General features: G+C 44.7%; 1 protein-coding gene across 4 annotated transcripts; it reads right to left on the bottom strand.

Moving 5' to 3' along the window:
* Positions 1–1,094: 1,094 nt before the first annotated feature.
* ccdc87 (coiled-coil domain containing 87) lies at positions 1,095–23,965 on the bottom strand. Of its 4 annotated transcripts, none has more exons than XM_088645983.1 (20): positions 22,084–23,965; positions 21,155–21,463; positions 20,299–20,453; positions 19,466–19,716; positions 18,440–18,725; positions 18,069–18,162; positions 17,179–17,261; positions 16,563–16,720; positions 16,053–16,188; positions 14,381–14,584; positions 12,797–12,913; positions 10,601–10,737; positions 9,545–9,680; positions 8,403–8,512; positions 6,365–6,480; positions 5,979–6,022; positions 5,103–5,267; positions 2,430–2,544; positions 2,114–2,256; positions 1,095–1,458 (listed from the first exon to the last, which is right to left on the bottom strand). In XM_088645983.1, exons 2-20 carry the CDS (start codon positions 21,339–21,341, stop codon positions 1,258–1,260), a joined length of 2,838 nt encoding a protein of 945 aa, XP_088502109.1. In that variant the 5' UTR covers positions 21,342–21,463; positions 22,084–23,965; the 3' UTR covers positions 1,095–1,257. The 4 variants fall into 4 exon arrangements, with proteins under 4 accessions (XP_088502109.1, XP_088502112.1, XP_088502111.1 ...); XM_088645986.1 differs by having other exon boundaries at positions 14,510–14,584; XM_088645985.1 differs by having other exon boundaries at positions 21,155–21,370.
* Between the last annotated feature and the right edge of the window lie 121 nt (positions 23,966–24,086).

Raw genomic sequence — 24,086 nt, 5'->3', positions numbered from 1 at the left:
AGCAGAAAAGAGAGAGATGAGCCTTCAGCCTTTGAGTTAGAGAAACTTCAGAGCCCAGATTGAAAAGCTCTTGGGCTCTTTCATGGCCTGCTAATCAGGACCTCAGCTGAATATCTCACCTGAAGGAAAACACCTCCTACAGGACGGTATCCCCAGGCAGCATACGAAGACTTTAGATAGGAGATTCTGGTTTAGATTCTCCAACCTGTTACTGCTACTGTTCTACCAACATTTACACCAGCAACCTTGTTTGTCGTAGAGGTTTCCTATCTGATAAGTGAGCAGAGCCAGCCTTTCTCAGCTTCTGAGATCAAGTTTTTGGTAACACTTTTACATGTAAGACTTTTATTATGTCTCTAACATTCCTGCATATTCATTCTGGGCATGTCCATTTTTCCCTTTTATCAAGAGATATTCTGAGGGAGAAAGTTCTGAGGAAGAAATTGCTTAAATTTGTAGGCACCGCAATGTGGTCTTTTAAACATAAAGATCTGTGTTTAAAACTTTAAAAGTTCCTTCTTGGATGTCCTACTTTACAACCCTTGTTACTCTCTTAAATATTTAGTGTTGGCTTATGAAAGAAAAAATGAATTATTAATGGAGTATAAAAGATCTAAATAAAAACACAGTTTTGATCCACAACATCCTCACAATCCATATTCCTTACACCGGAAAGGGTTGTACACGGAGAATCAGAAAAATAACTATTACTTTTGACTACAACATATTGATAAAGTCATTAGGAAAATCATTACCCTTTTTGGCACAGATGCAGTCATTCTGTTGGTTAGACATGACATAGGTAAATGTATTAGACTGAGGTGTATTTGTCATTAACAGGGATGATCAAGATGAGTCAGCAATGAATGTCAAGAGTCTAGTAGTGTGTGTGGACAAAGCACAAGCTGTACATCTGCGACATGGCCTTTTGGCACCAGGTTTTAGATGCTGTCTTGTGGGATTCTGTAAACGAATCCTTTATTTAATTGATATATGAATGAAATGTCCCGATACGGTAAACTCCGCTCACCTGAAACACTTCCACAGGCACAGCCCCAACACACCTGGCTGAAGCACTTGCCATCAAACATCCCTTGCTGAAACTGCTTTTATTCAGTTCTCATATCATATATTTTCTTGCAACATCAAGAGGATTTTTTCCTCTCAATGTGCTTTAATCTGACAAGTAGTTCAAAAGTAAAAAGCGACTGAGTCCAGGTGTCCCAGGATGAGAGCGGTGCTGAGGGGTGGGCACGCTCACAGCGGTGTGGGGTGCGTCAGGGAGTGCCCCGCTACTCCTGAGCCAGGCTGGGGTGGCAGCTGCAGGGGGGGCAGCCTGACGGGCTGGCCCACCCCACACTCTAGCACCCTGTCCATGGCCTGCATGCGGCGCCCCTGCTGCAGCCAGTAGAGCATCTCGATTTTGTCCCAGCGCATCTTCTCGGCATAGGGCCGGCCCTGAAACAGGCCGAACAGAGCAGTCAGAGATCCGGCGCTGTTGCTGCATAACACACATCACGTCAGTAATGAGCACAAGCACCATCGCAGCGCGCAAAAGGAAGGGCTCAGACACTTGACTTTGTGTGAATAGAATCAAAAAGGCTCATTTTCTGTTGAGAAGGAGGGTAGCGTAAATATGCTACATTCAATATTATGTTTCATGTAATCCTGAATGATTTACAAAATGTTTTCTCATCCCCATCACAATTTCTTTTGCGATTATTAGCTGCTGGTTATCTGAATCAGATGTAGTTCAAATTTCAGTTTGTTTTCCATCTGCTGGAAGTGAGCAAGCTTTCATATTCCAAAACAGTGTAAAAACTACACAGTCCTACAGTAGTCTGCCCTGAATACACAGATTTACAGCGCTGGCACTGAGTTCCATTCTAGAGACAGCTAAGAAACAGCATTTCTCCTCACCTGTGCAAGTTCTAACATTTCAGGTGATCCTAGTGGGATTGTTCAGGACAAAAGGGAAAAGCAAGAATATTGACAAATAGTGATTGCAAGCTTTAAGCGTGTTAATCTACAGAGGCAAAGACAACAGCACACAAAAAAAGCCTGAGTGTGCTTTAAACTTTTCGGAAGCTGAGGACATACAAGTGCCACTTACTTTATATGTGACCGTGTCATTGAAGCGATCTTTGACTCGATGCACAGCCTTCGACAACAGGCTTTCAACAGCGGAGATCTCGGAGTGCAGTTTTCCCCTTCGCTTAGATTCGTCCAATCTTGCAATTGATGTACCACGATACCCTACACAAAATTGATGCAATACTGTACATCATGCTTTGTTGCTCATTTCGCTTTTCACTGCTTAAGATCATCATATCAAGTGAGGTTCTTACTGGTTTTAAGGGCATCAACAGGACGCTGTTCAATATAGGAGTTATTTTATTAATTACACAATAAAGCTGTCAGAACAGTACCTCGTTCAAAAAACCTGTTGGGATCGGAAGCATTCCTCTCGAATCGCTCCAGTTTAGCTAGCAAGGACTCCCTCTGCTGGATGAATTGGACGGCTCTTTCCCAAGCAGTGGTTGCCTGGAGACAAAACCCACAAAACGCGTTTCTGAATGCTCTGTTTTAACCTGTACTTTGCTATCTGCTCTGAGTTAAGCTCCAGCTCTTCTGTGTGCGCTTTCCGACGTAGGAGTGTGGGAGGCCGACAAGGATGGTTACATCACACTGCGCACTGCGGTGTGCACAGAGAGAGACCGTGGGCAGAGGCACTGAAGGACTGCTGGCAACAGAACCAGGAGATCAGGAAGGAACCCAGTTTGACCTAAAAAGGTGCTGGAGGAACAAGAGGAAGTACATCTTCTGCAGGTTAATTTCTGTTCTTTGAATTCTCGGGTACAAGACAATGCACTTTTTAAATACACAAGGAACACCTTGACTTTTAATTGTGAACTCCTGATTTGAAGAAGCAGCTGATCAAGACAATACACCTTACATGAAACAGGAAGACGGAGATGGCTAAAATATGTTCTAATCATTGGTACATATTGGGTATGTATAAACACAACCCTGATACAGCAGCAGACAGCTTGACATATTGTTCCTTCAGCTTTGAGGTGTAGGCACAGACTGACTTTCTCTTCCTTGGGTTTATCTCTTAGATGCCTATTAATGCTAATCCAAGGCTAATTCCACTGGAGTCAATCCTAGCAGCTAGTCTCCCTCACATGTAACTCTGCCGTTGCCAAATTCACCCATTTATTCAGCGCAGGTGAGCCTAGATCTATACCCATTTTCAGCTAGAAAGCAGTTGCCAGTTGCCATCATGGCCAGGATTAAGATCCCAATGAAGACTCCTTTCATCCCATCACAAGACGTAATCAGTCCTAGTCAATTCTTTTAAAAAAACAGTGTTTGATTTAAACTTATGATGGCGTTTTGAACTCCATTTTTTAAATAGGACACAACAGCAGCTAAATGTATGTCACAATTGCGTAAAGATGGAAAAAAAGACTGGAGTGACAAAGTTACAATAGAGCACCGTAAATGGTGCAACATCAGTCCAGCAACTGAACGAACAGCGTCCCCTTTCCTCATGGGGAATAAGGGAAACCTCAAACACTGGAGTATATTACTAAGTAAAATCAGACAAAGGTTGTCTGTAGCCTTACGGAGAAGACTAGTAAAGCTGTAGACACAACACAAAGCTTCGGGAGAGAATCAGAATTGATCAGATTAGAAAACAGAAACTGAAGTCGTGGTTATTGTGTCAGATTGTCTGGGAGATGTCCTTCGCCTTTATATTCCTGACCTGTGGCCAAGATGTATCCACTGAGCTACTCTCCAGCTAAAGTACAGGGCCATGAAAGGAAAACTCTTCGGCTTGAGAAAGGATTATGATCAAGCGAAGGTTAGGATCCCCAGACCGATTCTACTGAAGCTGATCATGCGCCCAGTAGTGCAGGATTTAATGAGCCGGTCCTTTAAAATCACTCGACTGCTAAAAAAACAGTTGATCAAATATCGACTGTTATTTAGGGTACATTGAAGAGCAAAATACAGAAGCTTATGGCATTTTAGAAGACTCTATGAAGAACTTTAACTACTTATAATAATAATTGCTTACACTTATACAGCTCTTTTCTGGACCCTCCACTCAAAGCGCTTTACAGGTAATGGGGATCCCCTCCACCACCCCAAGTGTGCAGCCCCACCTGGATGATGTGACGTCAGCCATAGTGCGCCAGACCGCTCCCCACACACCAGCTCTCAGTGGGGAGGAGAGCAGAGTGAGGAAGCCAGTTCAGAGATGAGGATTATTAGGAGGCCATGATTGGTAAAGACCAGGGGGAAATTTGGCCAGGATGCTGGGGGAATGTCCCTACTCTTTTCGAGAAATGCCCCGGGATTTTTAATGACCACAGAGAATCAGGACCTCGGTTTTACGTCTCATCCGAAGGAAGGCGCCTTTTGCTATACCTGTTGCTATACTGTTGCTATAACTGTGCCTGTTGCTATACTGGGGCATTAGGACCCACATAGACCACAGGGTGAGCGCTCCCTGCTGGCCCCACTGACACCTCTTCCAGCAGCAACCTTAGCTTGCCCAGGAGGTCTCCCATCCAGGTACTGGCCAGGCTCACACCTGCTGAGCTTCAGTGGGCTGCCAGTTGTGAGTTGCAGAGTGATATGGCTGCTGGCCATAATCTTGTTAGTCTAAATTTGTCATTTGTAATTCCTCATCTACCCAGATTGCTTCATCTCTTCCACTTACTATCATTTTATATATAATAGACTTCATCCAGAACCCAGTCGTCCCTATAACAAATATAACCCCCGAGGCTCAAATGAACCCTTCCAGGATGTGACTTTGCTCAGCTGGCCTTGGGGTCAGGAGTGAGCAGTGCTCTTATCAGCAGCAGCTACTCTTGGAGACAACAGCCTCTCGCTCCTTGATCAGTCTGCAGCAAATCCTGTGGATCTCCAGACCAGGATGAGAAACTGGTCAAGGCTGCTCACGCCTGTAAATCCCACTCATCGCGCCATCAGTGGAGTTCTGAGTTTGAATGAGTGTGCGCCGTTTAAATTTTCTACGAGATCAAAAGAGTTTGACTAAAATGCCGAGCCGCCTCGCGAAGTACCTCCTCCAGGCGCTCTCTGTAGGTGTGCGAGCTGTATTTGATAGCCATGTCCAGTCTCTCTCCGTCCGGGACATACAGAGCTTCCCAGATTCTCTCCAGTCGGCTCTGCAGGAGCTCCTCCTGGGTCCCCGCTGACCCCGATCGGGCCGCTTGAGATCGCTCCGCCTGCACAGAGAAACATTCCCAAAACACTCGGCTTTAGGATTCCGTTCCGCCTGGCGTTTCACCAGGTGTCATTCAGAGAATCATCGCAGTACAAGGAACACGAGCTGAGCTGGGGATAGAGCAAAGCAGAATTAAAGGGCCAAATATGTCAAGAGAGTAGACAGGGATGTATCTGTGTGGTTAAATTTTTGCGAAGGACCCTGTGAAGCCTCAGTTAAATCTAGCTCCCATCGCAAATGATAAGCCTGTGGATCATTTTCCTCTGGGTGGAAGACTAAAACTTCAGCCAGATTGTGTCTTTCTCTATGACTGGCAGGTGGGTTTAAATGTCATTGAAGTGAGGCCAAGGCCTGGCACTCAAAGGCAGGTTTGGCAGAACCTGATTAGAAACAGTCCTCTATTCAAACGAACATTAGGTAGGCCAGGGTTAGCGACAATTTGGATCTGCGAAGCCGCTGGGCAGATTTCTCCCGTCTTATCAGAATTACCTGCAGAAAGCATTTCTGTGTTAAACAAAATTAAAGAAAACATGTTTTCCGTACATGATGTAGAATTTTAATTTAAATTGTTTGAGTATAATAATTACATTTTTGGTTTAGGTTCTCAGGTGTTTCCTCAAAAATGTAAAATTGAAGCACTGACATTGGGAGGCTCGAATCAGCAAACTCTTTCCCATTATGTATTGATTACCTATTAAATCTATTACCGTACCTGCGCCAAGCTCAAGCCCAAACCTTCTGCTGGTCGATCGGCATCTGCGAATCAAAGCGGTAAAAAAGCAAAAAACGAAATCAAGGGTCACAGTAAAAAACGCAAAATTATAATAAATGTGTTCCAAAGAAACTGATATCATCTCAAGGAAATATGAAAACAATGCCGCAGTAGCCAGATAAAGTAGAAAGGGAGTGTCTGCATTGTGCTCAAATACTTGCTGGCTTTACCGGTTCCAATACGTTCCTTTGATACAGGGATTGCAAATGTGTGCGATGCAGGGAATCCATAACATACAAAATTAAAGGTAATAAGAGCACAAGAATGACACCGCTCAATCCGGAGGATCCAGGAATGTGCCTGTGGGAACCATGCTGTGGGATTACCTCCCAACTCGGGCTCCTTCCCCAGCCCTCCGAGCATGACAGAGTTCACATTCCACAGCCCGGACACAAACTCCTGCTTCTGGGACCTCAGGGCCGCAATCTTCTTCCTCTGCTCTCTAAGGGGACGAAAATGGCCATGACTATCACCACAGAGAGATAACTTCATGGCTCTCATTATCCCCCCTTTTCAGCTATACTACCTGAGTGTCTCTTAACAGAAAATCATAAAATAAATCAGCAGTATTAAATTGTTATAAATATCGTTCAGACATACTGATTGATACACCCAAAACCCCACAGTCTAAATTTTACATCTGTAGCTCACTAGGCACATGCATAATTTCAAGTAGGGAGCTGCGTCAGCAGGCGTAGGCTGCAAAGGAACAAGTAAAGGTTTATTCCTGCTGAAAAGAGAAGAAAGGAAACACAAAGTTTCGGCTCTGGAGCCTCACACCTGAAGAAGACTCCACATGGATAACTTTAGTTACATTTTAAATTCTGAGCAGATAGGTTTGTGGATTGTTTAAGTGGTATTGTTTCTTGGGACAGCAAGCTACCGATCTCACGTCAAGTGATTTCCCAAAAGACCTGGGCGATCAGTGTAGGAATTGAGTTTAAACTGCCAAAATGAGTTGGTGTAAGCAGCCGTTCAAAAGCACCTGATTTTACTTTATGTAAAGAAGAAGATAAGACCCACCATTCCCTGTCTGAATAATGAGGAATAATGCCCGCTTGCTACTGGCATGATTAGAGGTTTATCTGTGAGAACAGCTGTCCACAGGATTGAGTTTCTTCTTCATCAATCAGCAGGTTAATCCAGACAGACCAGGAAGCCGGCTCTGTGAAGGACAGGTCACACCCCGGAAAGCAGAAGGTCACTTCTGCCCCTGCTTACATAAAGTAACCAGCCCAGGACTGTCACAGGCGTCTGCGTAATCGTTTTCTGAACGGAGTGACAACACTGGGAGAGGTTCCAGAAATACATCCCGTGCGTATCAGCAGAGCGACTGTAGCTCGCCATCTGTATGATAACGGTCCGCGTGGAGCTCTTCAGTGATCATGCTGACAGCCAAGAGAAACAAATCAACATCTTCTGTGGGCGTGAGCATGCCGGGGACAACCGAGAGCAGGCCGGGGCGTTTTCTTCCCCGATGAAGGCTGTCCTGAAGACAAATGGATACGGAGACGTTGTGACGAACAGCCTGCTGTCCCGGCCAGCTGTTGCTCCATTCAGCCCGGAGTCCAGGAGCTCGTGGTCCTCTCAACCAAGCCACTCGATCAAGCGCCAGCATCCCAGCGGGAGAACTTACCAACCCGAGAGCCACAGAACATCTGTGGGAGTAGCTTGCCAATGCCATCAGCAGGAGCCAGCTGTGACCAGCCAACCTTCCTACCACCCACGCAGGAAGAGAGGTGGAACGTCCTGCTGCAAAGCATCTGCTTTCCAGAGGCTAATCATCGCTCACGTTGCCAGGAATGGATATAGTCATTCTTGGGTTTCCACATATTCCATTGTGACAATGCTTCAAATTTCATACTGAAGCCTTATGATTCTTTAACCTGTATTTCTGCTCACATGTTCTGTGATCATGTTTAAAATGTTTGATTAAGATGCCGCTGTGTTTGTGACCTGGGCACGACTACATTAGTCAAATTAACTCCGACAAATCATTAGATTTACAAGTTGCATTTCAATTATATATTTTATTCTGAACTTGTACAGAATATATTGATTCTAGTTATTTTTTCAAAAGAAAATCTGAAATTAAGAGCCAAAGATGAACTAAATGATCTCGTCCAGCCATATGTTCAAAGATACCTGAGGATCAACTCAAACAATGTGGCTGGGTAGCCTGTTCCACACTCCCACATCCCTCTGTGTAAAGAAGTGCCTCCTGTTCTCATTCATAAACGTATCTCCTTAAAATTTCCACTTGTGGCTAAATCCTTAATTCAGTGTAGCTCTGTTAATGAGAGAATAATTTATCGTGTGCTCACTAAAACTCGACATGACCAAAAGGCTGAACCTGACACTGACCTTTCTCTGTACTCCATTTCAGACACGAGGGCTTTCCTTCTCTCATCTTCTTCATCATCACTTTCATCACTGTTGTACAAGTGGAATATTACTTTTAGGTAGTCAGAATCCTAAAATAAATTAAAAGGAGGACATTTAAAAGAGTTAATCCACTGTTTAACATGCATACTGTAGATCTGCTTGCTCATTAAGCAGAAATCAATATTAAATGAAAAGACGATTGAGTCCCAAGCAATAAAAACAAATCATAACGTAAAGACATTCACAAACAAGAGGAGGCCTTTTGGCCCATCCAGCCTGTTTGGAAGGTAGTAGTTAATTGATCCCATGATCTCCTTCAGCCCTTTCTTGAAAGAAGCCGTGTGTCACGGTCATCACCCCTCCTCTAGAGGGCGCTCCCAACTTTCTAGTATAATTGATTGTCATTACGTGCACCTGTCCCCTGTTCCCCTCTTCTTATTTAAGCCCGGCGTCTCTGTGGTCCCAGGCTCAGCACTGGAAGACGGACGCCAGGAAGCCCGCCTACCAGCGGGTCCAGTAGTGGCCCGAGGGCACAGGTTTCAGCACGGCACCCTGACCTCTGGGTCCGGGGCTCGGAGCACCTGGTCCCGTTATGCTTTTAATCCTCCACGTTCCTGGTTCCAGTTTCCTCTCCCCTGGTTTTTAATTGTTCGTCTCGGATGGATCTCCTGGCTCTTTGGATTATGGACTGTGACTGCGGCAACCCTATTGGACCTCCTCTGGGCTCGTTCGCCTGGGCTTCCCCCATGCACCGGATCACTTCAGTCACCGGCCCCCTGTCCGGCATCCCCACCTACCTCACTGTGCGTTCCCTAACGTCATTCTCCAGACACTTCCAGACCATACCGTCTGGCATAGGGTCTTTATCAACGCCTCTCACGGCAGTCTGATTCTGCTCCCCTGACCCCGTGGTACTGTATCTATTTCAACAACACGGCCGGGAAGCTCATCCAAACCCCCCGCAAAACCCTGCTGAATGGCTCGTTACGCATGCATGAGAAGTCAGTCGTAAAATAATCTGTAGTGACAGCAAAGGAAATAGGTGTGTAGGTTTTTCCTGCACAACAACAGCGTGTTTCCGATGAGGTTTAGAAATACAAATAGAGAGGCCCTTCATTTACCTGAGTTGAGATGTATTTCAGGTAGTCATCAAAGTTTAGTGTGGATTTCCACCACTGCAGCCACGATGCGTATGCTCTGGAGGAAACGTTGTCCGGGCGTTCGTAGTCATTAGTGGTATTGTTCTTTTTATTCTCTCTAAACAAGGAGGGAAATGCCCGATGAATGATGTGAAAATATTTACTGTAACATTGCCCGTATAAACTTAATGAAGGTGAATCGCACTTTTCTCAGACAATGCTGAATTTTCTGTGATATTAATTTATATTTCCAACAATAGCAGTAAAACCTGCAGGGCATATCCAGTCATCCAGTCTCAAGAAAACACTTACTTCTGGTAAGGGTCACATCGCCCCAGTGCCTCAGAAGCACGGGACAAAGGCAGGACTATACCCTGCATGGGATACCAGTCCACTACACCAACATGCAAAAGCACAAGGACGCTTTAGAGATACTGATTGGCGAAGTCAGCATGCCGTTGGATGTTGGGAAGAAACTGGAGCACCCAGGGAAAAATCCAGGGGAACACAGGAAATCATGGGGTACATCACACAGATGTACCCCGGTCCAGACTCATAACCAGGAGCCAAGAGCATTGAGGCTGCAGCACTAACTACCACACCACTGTTCCAGTCCTGCAAACCACATACCTTCTTTAGACATGTGTTTGCTGTACAAATGTGATGTAGCAGCTCCACATTCGGCGTAGAAGACTATTAGGACAAATGTTCATAAAATTGTAAATTATTTTTCACAATTTTTTTACAAGTTCGTATGTTCTCCCTGTGTTCACTTGGGTTTCCTCCCACATCCTAAAGACACACTGGTCGGTTAACTGGCCAACCCATGCCTAACCAGGGTGTGTCCTGCCTTGCGCCTGTGGCTCGCCGGTATAGGCTCTGTCTCCCACACACGGATGGTTAGAAAATGAATTGATGGATAACTGAAAACTAAAAGTTGCAAACGTCTGAATTTGAAACATTTTGTTCTTTAAAGGAATCGGTGAATTCATTAAGAGGATTTTCTGATCGAGAAACGGGATAAAAATAAAATAATACCTTTGCATTAAATTGTTTCTGTTTGGTTCCCTCAGTTGTGGGTTGATGAACCAATGCCTTCTTTTCCTATTCAAAGCTGAGGATGCCAAGACGATGGGCATATCTGCATCAGCCGCAGCACGTTCGATCAGGGGGTCCTTGTGGCGACAAGAGGCCATAATGTATCTTATGATAAGCCTTACCTATGCCAGTCTTTCTGTAAGATACTACAGCAATATTCCTAAAAGCACTTCAGGCTGTTTCTGGAGCACTTTTTGTTCAACCTAAAAATTATATCAAGAGATCTAAGCAGATAGTACACATGATGTAGAAAGTAGAGTTGAAGTAGATCAATTGGTGCATTGCATCAATCCAAAACAAGATTAACCTCTAATGTGTCTAATAATACAATTCAGAACATAATTGTAGTTTTTAAGCACATGTCAAATCACTAACACAAAACACAACAGAAGATAAAATAGCAAAACCCAGCAAAATGACTTTGTAAAATCATAAGCAAAAATGTTAAAAATGTTAAGATACGCAGAATCTCTACTGGATATGGGCTATGAGGTCCTCACCTCTGGTGCTGCACCTGAGAAGGCTCTTATCATTCAGTGTGTGGAGTCAGGTTTTAAACAGAATAAGAAGACCCAAACCAGCTCAGATCTCAGATTAAGTACTCATTCAATGCATACAATACTAAAATAATCTAGAGTTTGACCACCCAGAGCCTTTTATTTTATTGTGAGAACCTTAAAGTATACTCTAAACGTCGCTGCTAGCCAGTGCAGTTTACAGGGAACTGTAAACTGTTTGTAAACTGTTGTAAACTGAATAAAGGGAGTTATGTGCTGATGCAGTTCTGTGCAATAGTTAACACACAAACCCAGGATTCCAGACACACTGTGATGTCTCCAGGGGCAGGATCCTGGAAGGGTAGTACAGTACATCCTCCTGGTACATTTGCCCTTATGAAGATGGCTGACTGGACCGTCAAGTCACATACCGTCATGACAGAGTGTGGTGTGTGTGTGTGTGTGTGTGTGTGTGTGTGTGTGTGTGTGTGTGTGTGTGTGTGTGTGTGTGTGTGTGTGTGTGTGTGTGTGTGTGTTGTGTGGCCAGTACGAGCCAGGGCACAGAGTGTGTGTGTGGCAAGTACGAGTCAGGCACAGAGTGTGTGTGTGGCCAGTACGAGCCAGGGAGTAGAGTGTGTGTGTGTGTGTGTGTGTGTGTGTGTGTGTGTGTGTGTGTGTGTGTGTGTGTGTGTGTGTGTGTGTGTGTTTGTGTGGCCAGTACGAGCCAGGGAGCAGAGTGTATGTGTTTTCCAGTACGAGCCAGGGAGCAGAGTGTGTGTGCGGCCAGTACGAGCCAGGGAGCAGAGTGTGTGTGTGGCCAGTACAAGGGGTGGCCAGAGAGGAGAGCACCTGTGGCCTATAGGAGGTACAGCCTGAGATGGCAAGGTGGTTGCCAGCAGTCAAATTAGCTGTGTGCAAGACGCTGACTACTGTGCTCGAGGGAAGACGCCAGCAACTGCGAGGTCTCTGTATGGGAGAGGACAGAGACTGTGCAAGGAGGAGCAGCCTCGCTGAGCTGGAAGATGCTGCGTGTACGAAGCCAGCACTGACATCAGAAGATATCTGAAAGAGGGACTTTTTGCAAACAAGCTGGCAAGCAGTTTACCTGCCTGGCCTTTTGGGTAGTTTAGGAACGGAATAAATAAGAGCCAGAAACCCAACAAAGGGCTAGGTTTTTCTTTCACTTTATTATTGGGTTTCGATGGTGGTTGTAGCATTCATCAGCATTGTAAATAAACTACACTTTAGAGCCTAAAAGCCTTGTGTTGAGGTGAATCTGTGGTCATGTTCCTGCCTAAGACAATGGCCGATTGTGACCCACCCCACATGGCATCACAATGCGTAATTAGTTTCATAAAACATTATATATACAGTATACTCACTTTGAAATAGAACCTCTACTGTTTTTTGAAACACTTGTCCTTGCACACTAAAATTTAGATGTTCTGGTAAAATACAGCTATACAAAGCAATGCTAGGGAGTTCACAATGTGCAACTGCGTGTGTTTAGAGATCTGCTGTCAGTACACCAGTAGGACTTAACAACGGGTAAAGAAAGAAATATATATCAAACGTTTTTCAGAGGAGAAAGACCACATTTCCAGAAGAATAAGCAGAAGATATACAACATTTATCTCACCTGGTCGAAATCTAGATACTCTGTTGAAACGCTCTTGGTTAACTCCTTGTAAACATCTTTAATTTCTTGCCCAAGGAAAAGATTCCGGTCCAGCCACTTCACAGTAGAGGCCTCAATCTACAGTGGAAGAACAGTGAACCAGTTACAGCCACTGCCTGAAGAAAGAGTGTATTCTCTATGGAACAGGTCTCTGTTCATCGTGAACTGTACAGAGGAAGCACAGATTAGTACATCTCAATTGCAAAAGGATGTGCTTTTCTATGTTGTACTCTTTAACACTTGCGAACTGCAGGTATACTGTCATTTTATAAACCCGTGTGATATTGAATCTGAATCTCACTTTAAATTGCCACTTTCTATTTATCAAAGGCTATTATATGCCGCTGCATTTGTGTGCTATCTTGTGGACAGACATCACATATAATGATATCCAGAAGTATTGGGACAGCAAAGTAAAAAATGTATTTTTTGCTTTACAATCAATCAATTCGTGTTTCTGAAAAATGAGATTAATATGAATGATAATTACAACATAATATCAATTTTATTTTGGATAATTTCACACATACATTGGATCATAGAAAAAACAATGTACTTTGTGTTCAACCTTGTGATTTCAGGCAACCATAAGTATTGAGACACATTCACATTAAATTTCAGAGTGAAAATTTCAATTTATTGTTTCATATCCATTTGAGGCAAAAACGACATGAAGTATGGGAACCATTGAGCACAACAAACTCTGTGGAATAACTTGCAATGCAGGACTTTGCTGTAGCCGATTTTGAGTTCTTGCCTACTCTTGGAGTGTTCTGGCTTCAATATGTTCTTCAGCATGTAATTGCTGTTCAATTCGATCTAAATCTGGAGATTGAGGTGGCCTAAGATTCCCCACTCCCTTTCCTCTGATAAACCCCTTGAATGTGATGACAGTAAGTTTTAGGTCATTGTCATGCTGCACCGTGAAGCAGACATTCCTAAGCCAACAAAATGTTTCTGCAAACTTCAAAATTCATTCTACTTCTGCCATCATTAATTACATCACGACTGAGCCAGTTCCAGAGGACCTGCAACTCCACCTGCAGGTCCTTTCTTTTTCCACATTTAACCTTTCCATCACTTTGGTCAAAGATTTTCATGGTCTCCTTCCATAAAACTTTGTTCAAAAACTAATTTTTGTCCTTTGAGCAGGTTCTAATCTTCTGCTCTTGGTGCAGTGCTGCAGCATGGCACATATTGCAGTGTAACATTTGTTATTCTGCTGTCTCAGTATTGCTGTGAACAGAGATTTTGAACACTTTCAACACTGTAATCCAGAATTTGTTGAGGATTTAATTGACAATTGTTTTAGGGTTTTCCTTGACAGCCCTGTGTAATAGCACCACCTGTCACGCCCTCTGCAGCCAGAGGGCGCTCCTTCTCTGTCCTGTCCCTAGTTTCTGGTCTGCTGTCCTTCCGGTCCCTCTCTTTCCCTTGGGCTATATATTTCCGGGTCTTCAATATTCCAATACTTTTTTGGGGTCACTGTGGTAACAGACGCAACCGATAAGGCTTTAGAAAATTAAAGAGCAGCCATAACATTACCTCTCCCGTCAGGTCATTATAAACAGGAGGACATTTCCGTATGTTAACGGTGTCTGTTAGTACTCTGTCAGACACCTGCACATCAGCTGGCCTGGCTACACACTGGGAAGACAGAGTCACATTGACTACCGCAGCCTGGGGATGCTCCGGCTCCTTCACAGCAAACTGCTCCACTGGCGCCTGCTCCTCTTCCTCATTCAGCTTCTGTCACCAGAACAGACAGGGGAGATGAGTCATGCAATGCACTCAGAGCTTCACTGTACCGACACAGAGATAATGTAAAGCTGGGCACTTCAAAGCACTTGGAATGTGACTTATCCTGGACTTTAAATATACTGTATGAACAAGCTGCCTGTAGAGCTTTCACTTTGACGATCGGATCACAAAAGAAACGGAGACTGGAGCTGTTTACCAGCTGAGATGACATTGCTAAAGGTGATCACCAGACCTGGAAGTTTTCATGGGTTTTTCACAGGCTGCCAATTAGCCTATCCTTTAGCAACAAGATGGCAATTCAGTCACTATAGATGACATTTTGTGTTCTGGCAGAAACATCTAGTTTTTCTGACAAGAGGTAACAGTTCTTATTTCTTTTTAAGCATTGCACAACCCATCCATCCATTTTCTAACCCATCCAGTACAGGGCCGCTGGAGACCCAGAGTTGCCCACAGGCAACGGGTACAAAGCAGGTCCAACAGCAGCTGTTTTTGACTGTCAACACCCATGGTACATTGCAATTTACCACTGTAAACCGACTACAAACTCACACTGTAGTGCAAAGCACTGAAAATCCTCCACATCTACAGAAGCTTGAGAACTGCTTGAAATGGGTGTGGCGTTAATCTGCGTCGATCAGAGGATCAGAGGAAAGCTCTTTTTGTTAGCTCCAGGTTATTTTTAGTTGTTTCCTCACAGACACAGAAAAGTATGAATCTTACATGCTGTGTCCCTTCCGTTTTTCCAACCTATGATATAAAAGTTTAATTATTTGTGCTTTGAGGATGTTAACCTGGTATTTTGCAGTATTTCTTGGTCCGGTCCTGAATCTCATAGGTCCTTAACTAAACAAGGAGTCGGGATAACAGTTTTGTAAGCATGACCGGGCAGCTTGTTCCAGATCTCCACAACCCTTTGTGTAAATAACGTAAACTCAAAGTTAGTCAAATTTAGTTAAGCTAACTCACCTGTAAATTCCCCTAAGCCCTGCCTAAAGGTAACACATTATTGTATCCTCCACATGAGCCTTATTCCTGAACCTTTGATTTCTCTTTCTAATTAATTTGTACTGCAATATTTGCTTATTTTTCTGAACATTTTTAGAAGGTTTGTGGATGATAAACATTTCAGGTCTTAGCATCCTGATGCAAAACTATTTCTGCCATCATCCTGGGGGACAAAAACATACAAAACATTGAGATTTTTAGTCAACCATTTTTTCTGTAACCGTAATCTACCTGGTCATTGAAAGGCATCAAACAATATTGAGCCCTGCAGCAAACACTAAAACATGCTTTAACCTCCAGCTTGTGGAAACCACAGTGAGTATCTAAGAAACTCCACCCCTATGTGTAGCCCCAGTGCATGGACTTTGAATGACACCATAGTACTCATAAGACAAACGTCTTAAGGCATAAATGACTGCGTAGAAAAATTATTTTACTCAGATATTACCTTCAACGTCTCCTGTACATGAAGCCATTTTGCCTCTTTCCTGCATATTACAGCTCTGATTAAAGGTGGCAAGTCAGCTTCTGGGTCATCTGCCTTGGACTGTTGTAAAGGTGATTTATTACCATCCTGTAACAGCCTGGTATTTGACCATCCAGAAAAAAACAATCAAAACCACAGTTTAAAAATATTGTCTGACTTCCTGAGACTGTATTTTGTTGTTTACGTTATTAAAAAATACATCAAATCAATATTGTCAAAGACCACATCCTACAATTCACACCACGGCTGCATGTCCTGGTGTTTAAAGCTTCTTTTCCTGCTTTAAGCGCATAATTCCTTAGCATTTTAATTTTTTTTCCATCCAACAGGTGTCTGATCAGTGGCATTAATAAGTACAGTATCCGAAGTTAGAGTACTTACTGAAGTTGCACCAGTATATCAGAACCTTACTGACCAACGAGAAAATGAAAGCAAAGCTTTTTTGGGCTCTTATGCACTCAAAGCTCTTACCTTCTCAGATCGTCAGAGATGCTAACAGGTTTCTCCAGACTGGCTGCCAGCGCCGAGGTGTGTAACACTACAGGGGAATTAGGCCGAGCTCGTTCTGGTTTGATTCCGAGCTCTTCCAAAAGAGATTCCCTGTAGAGGTCCGGCATTGAATGATAACCCTAAAATTTTAATATATATATGTAAGACGACAAACTAATACAGTATAAATTTTGGTATATTCAACCCTGGGGTTGAATATACTTGCTCGTGTGTCAAAATGTCTAAACACAACCTTTTCTTTCTGTAATTTTATTCAGGTAATGTTAAAAAGGGAATACTTCCACTGGAGTTAATAGATTGTGTGGATCACCCTCAACAGGAGGGCTGCACTGAGAAAGGTTGGGAAAAGTATAAATCTCCACATCACAAAGCTCCCAAGGGTAAAACAAAAATAACCTTGCTTTTATCTCGCACACTCTGTGGGATTTGTTTTGCTGTTATTTCTAATTATGTTCTTAAAAAAAACACTTTCAGAAGCACTACATGTGCATCTCTTTGTGTGAGACACCAAGACTTTCTGCAGAAATGTAACTGTAAGAGGTGATTTTCTGCTGGTGTTCATAGGTCCTGCTGTTACCTTCATTTGAGAGGAACAGTGGCGCTCAACACCCGCAGACAGGACCCTCTGGCCAGGGGGACTGGGGCTCCTCACTGCAGCACCTACAGACCAACCCTCAGGGGTTACACCAAACACGCCCACCAAAGGCCCACACCAGCACACATGCTTTACAACATCTCGGAAACTGACTGAGAAAGTCCATATATTTTACAGGTAAGGTAACCACCTTTGGCCAGTATATGTTTAAGTCGACTTGTAATTCCTTACATTTTACCACAGGACTCGAAATCATAAACAGATGGTCATAACATTTGTCAGGTCTTGTCTCTCCTGTTGAAATGTGAAATTGATCATTCTTTTCACTACTGTTACTCAAATGTAGAAAATTAAATATACATCCATCACACTTTCCAAACTTAGAACATTATCTTTTGTTTGGTTTTACAATGGAAAATTGCACCAGGACACACACAAAGAGAATTGCCTAATTAAATCAGTTTATCTTCCTTTAAGTCTTTTTTAAAACAGATATTTGAAAAGCCACATTATTAGTTAGAACATATTGGTTTTCAAACAGAAAAAAAAATCAAGTATCCTAATTTATCCACAAGTTTCAGACTGAGAGTTTTAATGTGTTGTTATAACCATGCTCAGACAGAAATGTCCAAATAATACTAAAACCCAGGAAAAAAAAGGTCAATTGTATCACTATTTTGAAATATAATTCAAATTTTTATACCCAGTGCACTTAAAGAATGTTTTTGCAGTGTAAAGATGATTGTTAAAATAACAACAGTAAAACAAAAAACTCTTCATTTGAATTCTTCAATCTTACTTTCCAGTCAACTGAAAAAACGACAGTTTTGACTAAAACAAATCTTGCTACATAAGCATCCAGAAGTTCTTACATTGCATGGCTTTTCTGGCATACACCTGCTCCTCCTGAAACGGCAGAAGTTCGTACACCTTTTCCAAATCCAAAGGCGCTATCGCTTCATGAATCTGGAAACAAACATGTGACAGACGTGCTTACTTTCAACAACTAGTAAAAGAATACCTCGCTATGAACGCGTAATAATAATGCCTTTTCTCACAGTCTAGGTGATCCAGGGACGGTCAGGAAAGGCCTACCAATTCCCTAACAATGCTGCCACCTACTGGCTCATTTCGCTCAAGCTCTGCTGGGTTTTTCGAGGGTGTCCTGAACGGCGGTGATGAGGGTGCGGCTTCACTATTATACCGACTCTTGCCGGAGGCAGACAGCGACGATGTCCCTCACCTCCCGGAGGTCTCGCTCCACCACAGATTCGTGCGTTCTGCGCCCAGTCCCACAGCTCCCATCAGCCCTGTTTTTGCTCGCCGGAGGCAGGCCAGCCCCTCGCCATGGCACGCAGGACTCTGCTGCGCGTTGACCTCTTCCTTGCTTGGGCCACCGTACTCCCCCCCTGCTCCCCTGGACAGGGGGGTCCGAACGCCGCCGAGTGCTTCCTCCGTGGCGCTCCACAGGTTTCCGAGAGGCCAGGACCTCCGCTATGACACTGCGCCTGATTGTAGGGACACGTAATCTGGGGGATAATGCATAATCGAAAGCAAAACGATCAATTATTTATAAATCGATGAACAGCACAAATGAAAAATCTGAAAAGCTCCTATGTCTACATTTCAAACCATTACAGATAACTAAGATGACTGCAAAGGAAATCAGCTGGGAAGCAGGGTAATCATTTAGATGTGTAATTTAAACATTAAAAAAACAACAGTGTTGGCCAAGTCACATCTTGCTACAGACCACACTAGCCTCAAGAAGGCCACTTACTGGAAAATAATTGTTTCATACATGCTGATGTATCCACAGATTATACTAGTTGAAAGAGGGCATGTACCTATTCTATTAATTAGCAATCAATAATTCATCATGTGAATGATGGTTAAGACTGGCAAGGTCTACTTGCATCTCAGGGGTGGTTACATTACAACTCAAATTAAGTCCATTCTCTGTTATATTTCAATACTGGGCATCCAATTAGTCCTGTCACTTGTAACTGCAACAAACTCACGGTGTTAATATCAAGAAAATGACCTTTTGTAGCAAGCATGCTGATATTTTGTTGAGCGGACATGACAGTAGAAAATTCAGGATGCAGATTGACACGTGCAAGTCAACAGCAAAGACAGTGCAAGTCATTGGCTTGTAGCACGTGTGGCCACTGCTGGACACAGAACAAGCTGAACATCTGTGATGCATGCATGCTCCACGCTAGGCTGCTCTTCTATACTGTAACTATAGACCGTGCTTGGCACTCACAGCCTGGTGCACTCGACGGACAGCTGTGCACCCAGGCGGCTCAGGTTGGCCTGATCGCTGAAGACGCAGCGTCTCCTCAGAGTGTCCACCATGCAGAGGTAATGTAGGAAGAGCTGCTCGCAGACCAGGATGATTCGCGTGGTCATCTGACACCGGAGGGCCTCGTTCTCTTCTGAACTCAGGGATGGATCACAAGTGAGATTCTTAAGGTCTTGCCAGATTAATTTTACTTCTGCCAGAATGACGCCTGCCTGAAACAACAAGGAAATAACACACTGTGTCTATTTATTGGCCGTATCGTCGAATCTGCTGATGCTTTGTATCAGTGGGGAACTTAATTTCAGTGTGATTATATTATTACTGTCAAAAAAAGTTGGAAACACCACAGTTTAACACAAAGTTCACAAATGTTCAGTAAAATGAAGTGTTGTATGTGAAGGACAAGAGCACATTATTGGCTTACTCACAAAAGCCAGTTTTTAAACACTTTTTAGAATACTGGTGCCCCTGAAAACCACTTGAATAACTAAGGAGGTGTTTGCAGCAAGGTTTTAAAATAGAGTTAAGATGAGGCTTTGGGCATTCCTGCTCTCCAACAGCACCTACTCACGACAGCGAAGCCGAGTCCAGACAGACTGCCTGAGCCGAACCGGACTGTCATCAGAGGATTTCCATCCGCCCTAAAGCCTCCATGCTCGAACGCACGCTGCAGCAACGGGAATGCGGATTTATAAAAAGGTTCAAGGGAAACTCTCGCCTGTGTTGTTTAAGCTATCGAAATATCTGCAGGGGAGGGGGGGCCCGGTGAGAGAGAGGCCACTCTTGTCTCCTACCAGAGTCCGCTGGGCTTCTTCAGACACCGCCGTGATCTCGGGGCGCACCTGCACCCTCCTGTGAACCAGCTGGCAGAGCTCCTCCAGACTCGCTGGAGACACCTTCACGCTGTCTCTGATGGGGGTGACAGGCCGCCCCTCCTGGAGCCCACCGCCTAGGGCACAGCTCACATAAAGACAGAGATCACTTGCATCTGACAGTACAATAACAGGCATTCTTTGAGGACACTTAATTAGGAGTCCTTGTAGGCTTCTGAAATGTTGAGTTCTGATTTTGCAATCTCTCTCTAGAGGTTAAAGTCATTTAGTGGAGCCACACAGGCTCACTCTGGAACCTCTCTAGGCGACAGCTGAATTTCCAGAAGTTACTTCACACCCTTGCACCCCTGTAATATGCAAGAACTTTGAATAAAGGGAATATTGAACCTGTTCGTAATCACGGTTTATATGTATTTTACCAGAGAGGTGAATTAAGAATAACTTCTCATTTACAATGACAGCTTGGAGACCCATTTATCAGCGAAGCACAATGCAAAACACTGGAAAACATGCCAGAGCAAATAAGCTGTAAAATAACACCGCAGTGTGGAGGACTGTGTCAGGACCCTGGACTTGTAAGTGGTAGGTCGCGGGTGCAAATCTGAGGAAAGTGCTTCTGCTGTACTGTTGAACCAGGTACGACTCTAAGATTGTTTCAGTAAAATAAGCAGCTGTACACACAGGCATGCGCGTGAACACAGAAGCTGCTTTGAATCAAATCCCAGCAGTCAAAGACATGACCACAGTCAGACCCTGCGAAAACTGCCCGAGCCACGGAAGACCCAAGGCCCCCGCAGGAACAGCGAAGGGGCCCCACCTCGTGATTCTTCGCACCCCGGCCCGCCCGGCGCGAACGAGGCGAGGGGCTCCCGCAGGCTCCTGTAGCGCTGCCGCAGCCCGCGGGCGGTGGCCGCCACCTGCGCCAGGGGGAACAGGCCGTCCTTCCTCCGGAACCGGGCCTGCTGGGACAGACCGGCCGGCACCTTCACCCCGGCGCTGCCCATCCCGGCCACGCAGTCCGGACTCCTCCTGGCTGGCCGGGGAGAAGAGCTTAGCCGCAGCGCAGCAGACAGGTGGGCAGGACTGAGGTCTTCCGGCCTCACGCTTCGGTTTAAGATCAGCTCAGCTGTCACAGGCACAAGTGCAATGCAAAGCTTATGTGCATGTACGCTCCGGTACAAGGACCAGTACCAAACAAACCAAAAGAGTATCTGAAGACTATGGTATCTTCTCCGCAGGGAATCAGGGATTAGCTCTGTTTAAACCCCGAGAGTGCTGCAGGCACACCATGTGCACTGCTGCCATCACAACATGTCTTCCAGTTCTCCAGCTCTGCCGTCAGTATTATAGGCAAGGGGGGTGGAGTATTTCTACACTTCCAGCTGGAAACTGCAGAGCGCTGTAAACACGACTCAGCTAATGCTTCCGAAGGAAAAAAAAATCACACCACACTCGTCCGCCGTCAACATTTCAGAGACACGCAGAAATGTGAACCCTTAACACAATCTGCGGAGTCTTCAATTAAACACGACAAGAAATGTACTGAAATTCACGCTTATATAATTGCTACGGTCCTTATTCACATAGTATATAACAGCAGAGCCATACTATAGCCATTCGATCGGAAACTAGTGAAAGCAAATAAGGAAAGCGAAAATTAATCGCACGACATCACATTACTTAAAACACTCTTTGCAACTGACACAACGAACAGATATACGAAAATTAAATGGCAACACGTATTACCTAGACGCTAATAGCGACACCTTAATTCGGACATACTGTAACTGTGTAAAAAACACGTTTCCGACGCCTCGGCACCACAGCGCGGAGCGGGCTCGTTGCTAAGCGACGCCCAAACACAGCGGCGGCGAGGCCGGAAGTGCCCCTGCGCGAGCTGGGGCAGCAGCCGGCAGCGCGTGAGAGAGATCCCAGAATTTATTTTATTCCAACTTCGATTCCACCTCACGTAATACAGGCAAAGGAGTCAGGGTGTCCAAAGACTAGGATGAGTGAACACAAACGAAACACTGAACAATACGCTGCCGGAGGTGATTACGAATCAGATTTCTGAAGATGGTTAGAATCTGTACACACCTCAGTTGTTTTTTTTGCTTTATTTTTCACGTGTCTTTCTAACGGCGTTGAAGTCATATTGCATTTTCATATAATGCGCATGAAAGGAAGGGGGAGGGGGGCGTTAGAGCATTTTGTTTGGTGAACAAACCTGATACCTGGGCTTCTAAACTTCCCTGTCACACCGTGATTTGTTTTTTGTACCGCACCGTGATGTCATTAATTGTTGCTTTCTTTTATTCTAATTAAGAACGCATACCATATCCCGTCCTTAAAAATTACTAATCAGAGATCTTCATGCTGAGTGTGTTTTTTAATGTGCTTTACGTGCAGCAGTTAATATTTTCAGGTCCCCGGACAGTTAAAACCACGCACTGCCCTGACCGGGTACCCCTTTTTTTGTGCGTCTTTCTAAATTGTGAGGATTACTCAAAGCTGCTAACTTGTTCTTCCTCTCATACACGCGTGGTTCTGACCGGTTAATGGGCTCATATTGTGCGTCTCTTTCCTGCCCGCACAGCGAGCTCCCCACCCGGGGCGGTGAAGGCGGTGAGTGTCCGTGAGGAGGTGCCCTAGCAGGTTTGTTTTCTTTTCGCGCTGTTACTGAGCGCCCAGGGGTCTAGGGGTGACATAGCGCACGGTCCGGATCTCATGACGTCAGAGAACATTCCCGGCCTGTTCCCGGGAAAACTAGCGCCGGGCGCGGAGTGTTGCCATAGTAATAGTGTCGGTTTCCGTGGAGACAGCATATCCGTGGCGCCGGCAAATCAAACATGTCCCCTTAGTCTCCGGACCAGTGCAGACCCGCTCATGCTTGAGGTTCTGCTTGTCAATAGTTTTATTTCAATGAGCATGAAAAAAAATCATAGATCTTCTTCTTAAAATGTAAAAAAAAAGAGGCTGTTCGAACATACAACCAAAGACTTCGTGAATACTACTCAGCAGCACCGATCTAAACGTATAGATGGGTCTCTGAACTGAAGGTTGTGGAGCGCGACTTTCAGATCAGCGGCTCAACAGACTGGGACCATGAGACGGGTCTAGATATTGAGTGAGGGAGCCTCTCTCTGCCCCCTCCAAAGGTCCCACAGCCCTGCATCCCCATCTCAACATGCTCCAGTTTCTATACTGGACCGACGCTCCAGGCTCTGTGTCAGCAGTGTGGGGAGTGACGACTGCACCGGCTCTCCGACAGTCTTATTGCTCTTTTCATTCCGAAGGCAGAGAGAGAAAGTGCACTCAGCCACTGGTCGAACAGGGGAGATTCGTGTTTGTCATTGTTTTTTTAAGTGCTTTGTGTAACTGACATAGATAAGACTCCATTGATCCTGAAGGGAAATTGAGGTGTGACAGCCAATACATTAGTACTTTAGTTATGACAGAGGGTTACTTATGTGCTGTGGCGACTCAGGCGGCTCAGAGGGAAGAGGGGGAGAGAACGAGCAGACAGCAGGCGGATTGCAGCAGCAAGGGAGGAGTTTATTGCCCTTTCCGGTTCACAGAGCGCGCCCCCATTGGCTTTAGCCCACTGAAGAGCAAGCGACCTGCAGGCTCAATTATTCTGATCAAGAAATTCAGACAACGGTGCTCTTCTGGTCTGTGTGACTTTGCCCACGGTTCCGTTTGCAAGGCAGAAGAAACACCCGAGAAGAACGAGGACACCACAGCCTTCT

This window comes from Lepisosteus platostomus, chromosome 9 (genome assembly GCF_059453375.1).
Source record: "Lepisosteus platostomus isolate fLepPlt1 chromosome 9, fLepPlt1.hap1, whole genome shotgun sequence".
NCBI lineage: Eukaryota > Metazoa > Chordata > Actinopteri > Semionotiformes > Lepisosteidae > Lepisosteus > Lepisosteus platostomus.
Note: the sequence above shows the minus strand (reverse complement) of the source record. Positions and strands in the feature narration are given on the sequence as shown.

Coding starts and splice junctions, on each gene's coding strand:
- ccdc87 (XM_088645983.1), bottom strand. CDS start 21,341: ATGGGCAGCGCCGGGGTGAAGGTGCCGGCCGGTCTGTCCCAGCAGGCC. Junction 9,681..10,600: donor AGAAACAATTTAATGCAAAG/GTATTATTTTAT, acceptor CTCCTTGTTTAG/AGAGAATAAAAAGAACAATA. Junction 6,481..8,402: donor GAAATGGAGTACAGAGAAAG/GTCAGTGTCAGG, acceptor TCGTCCCCTTAG/AGAGCAGAGGAAGAAGATTG.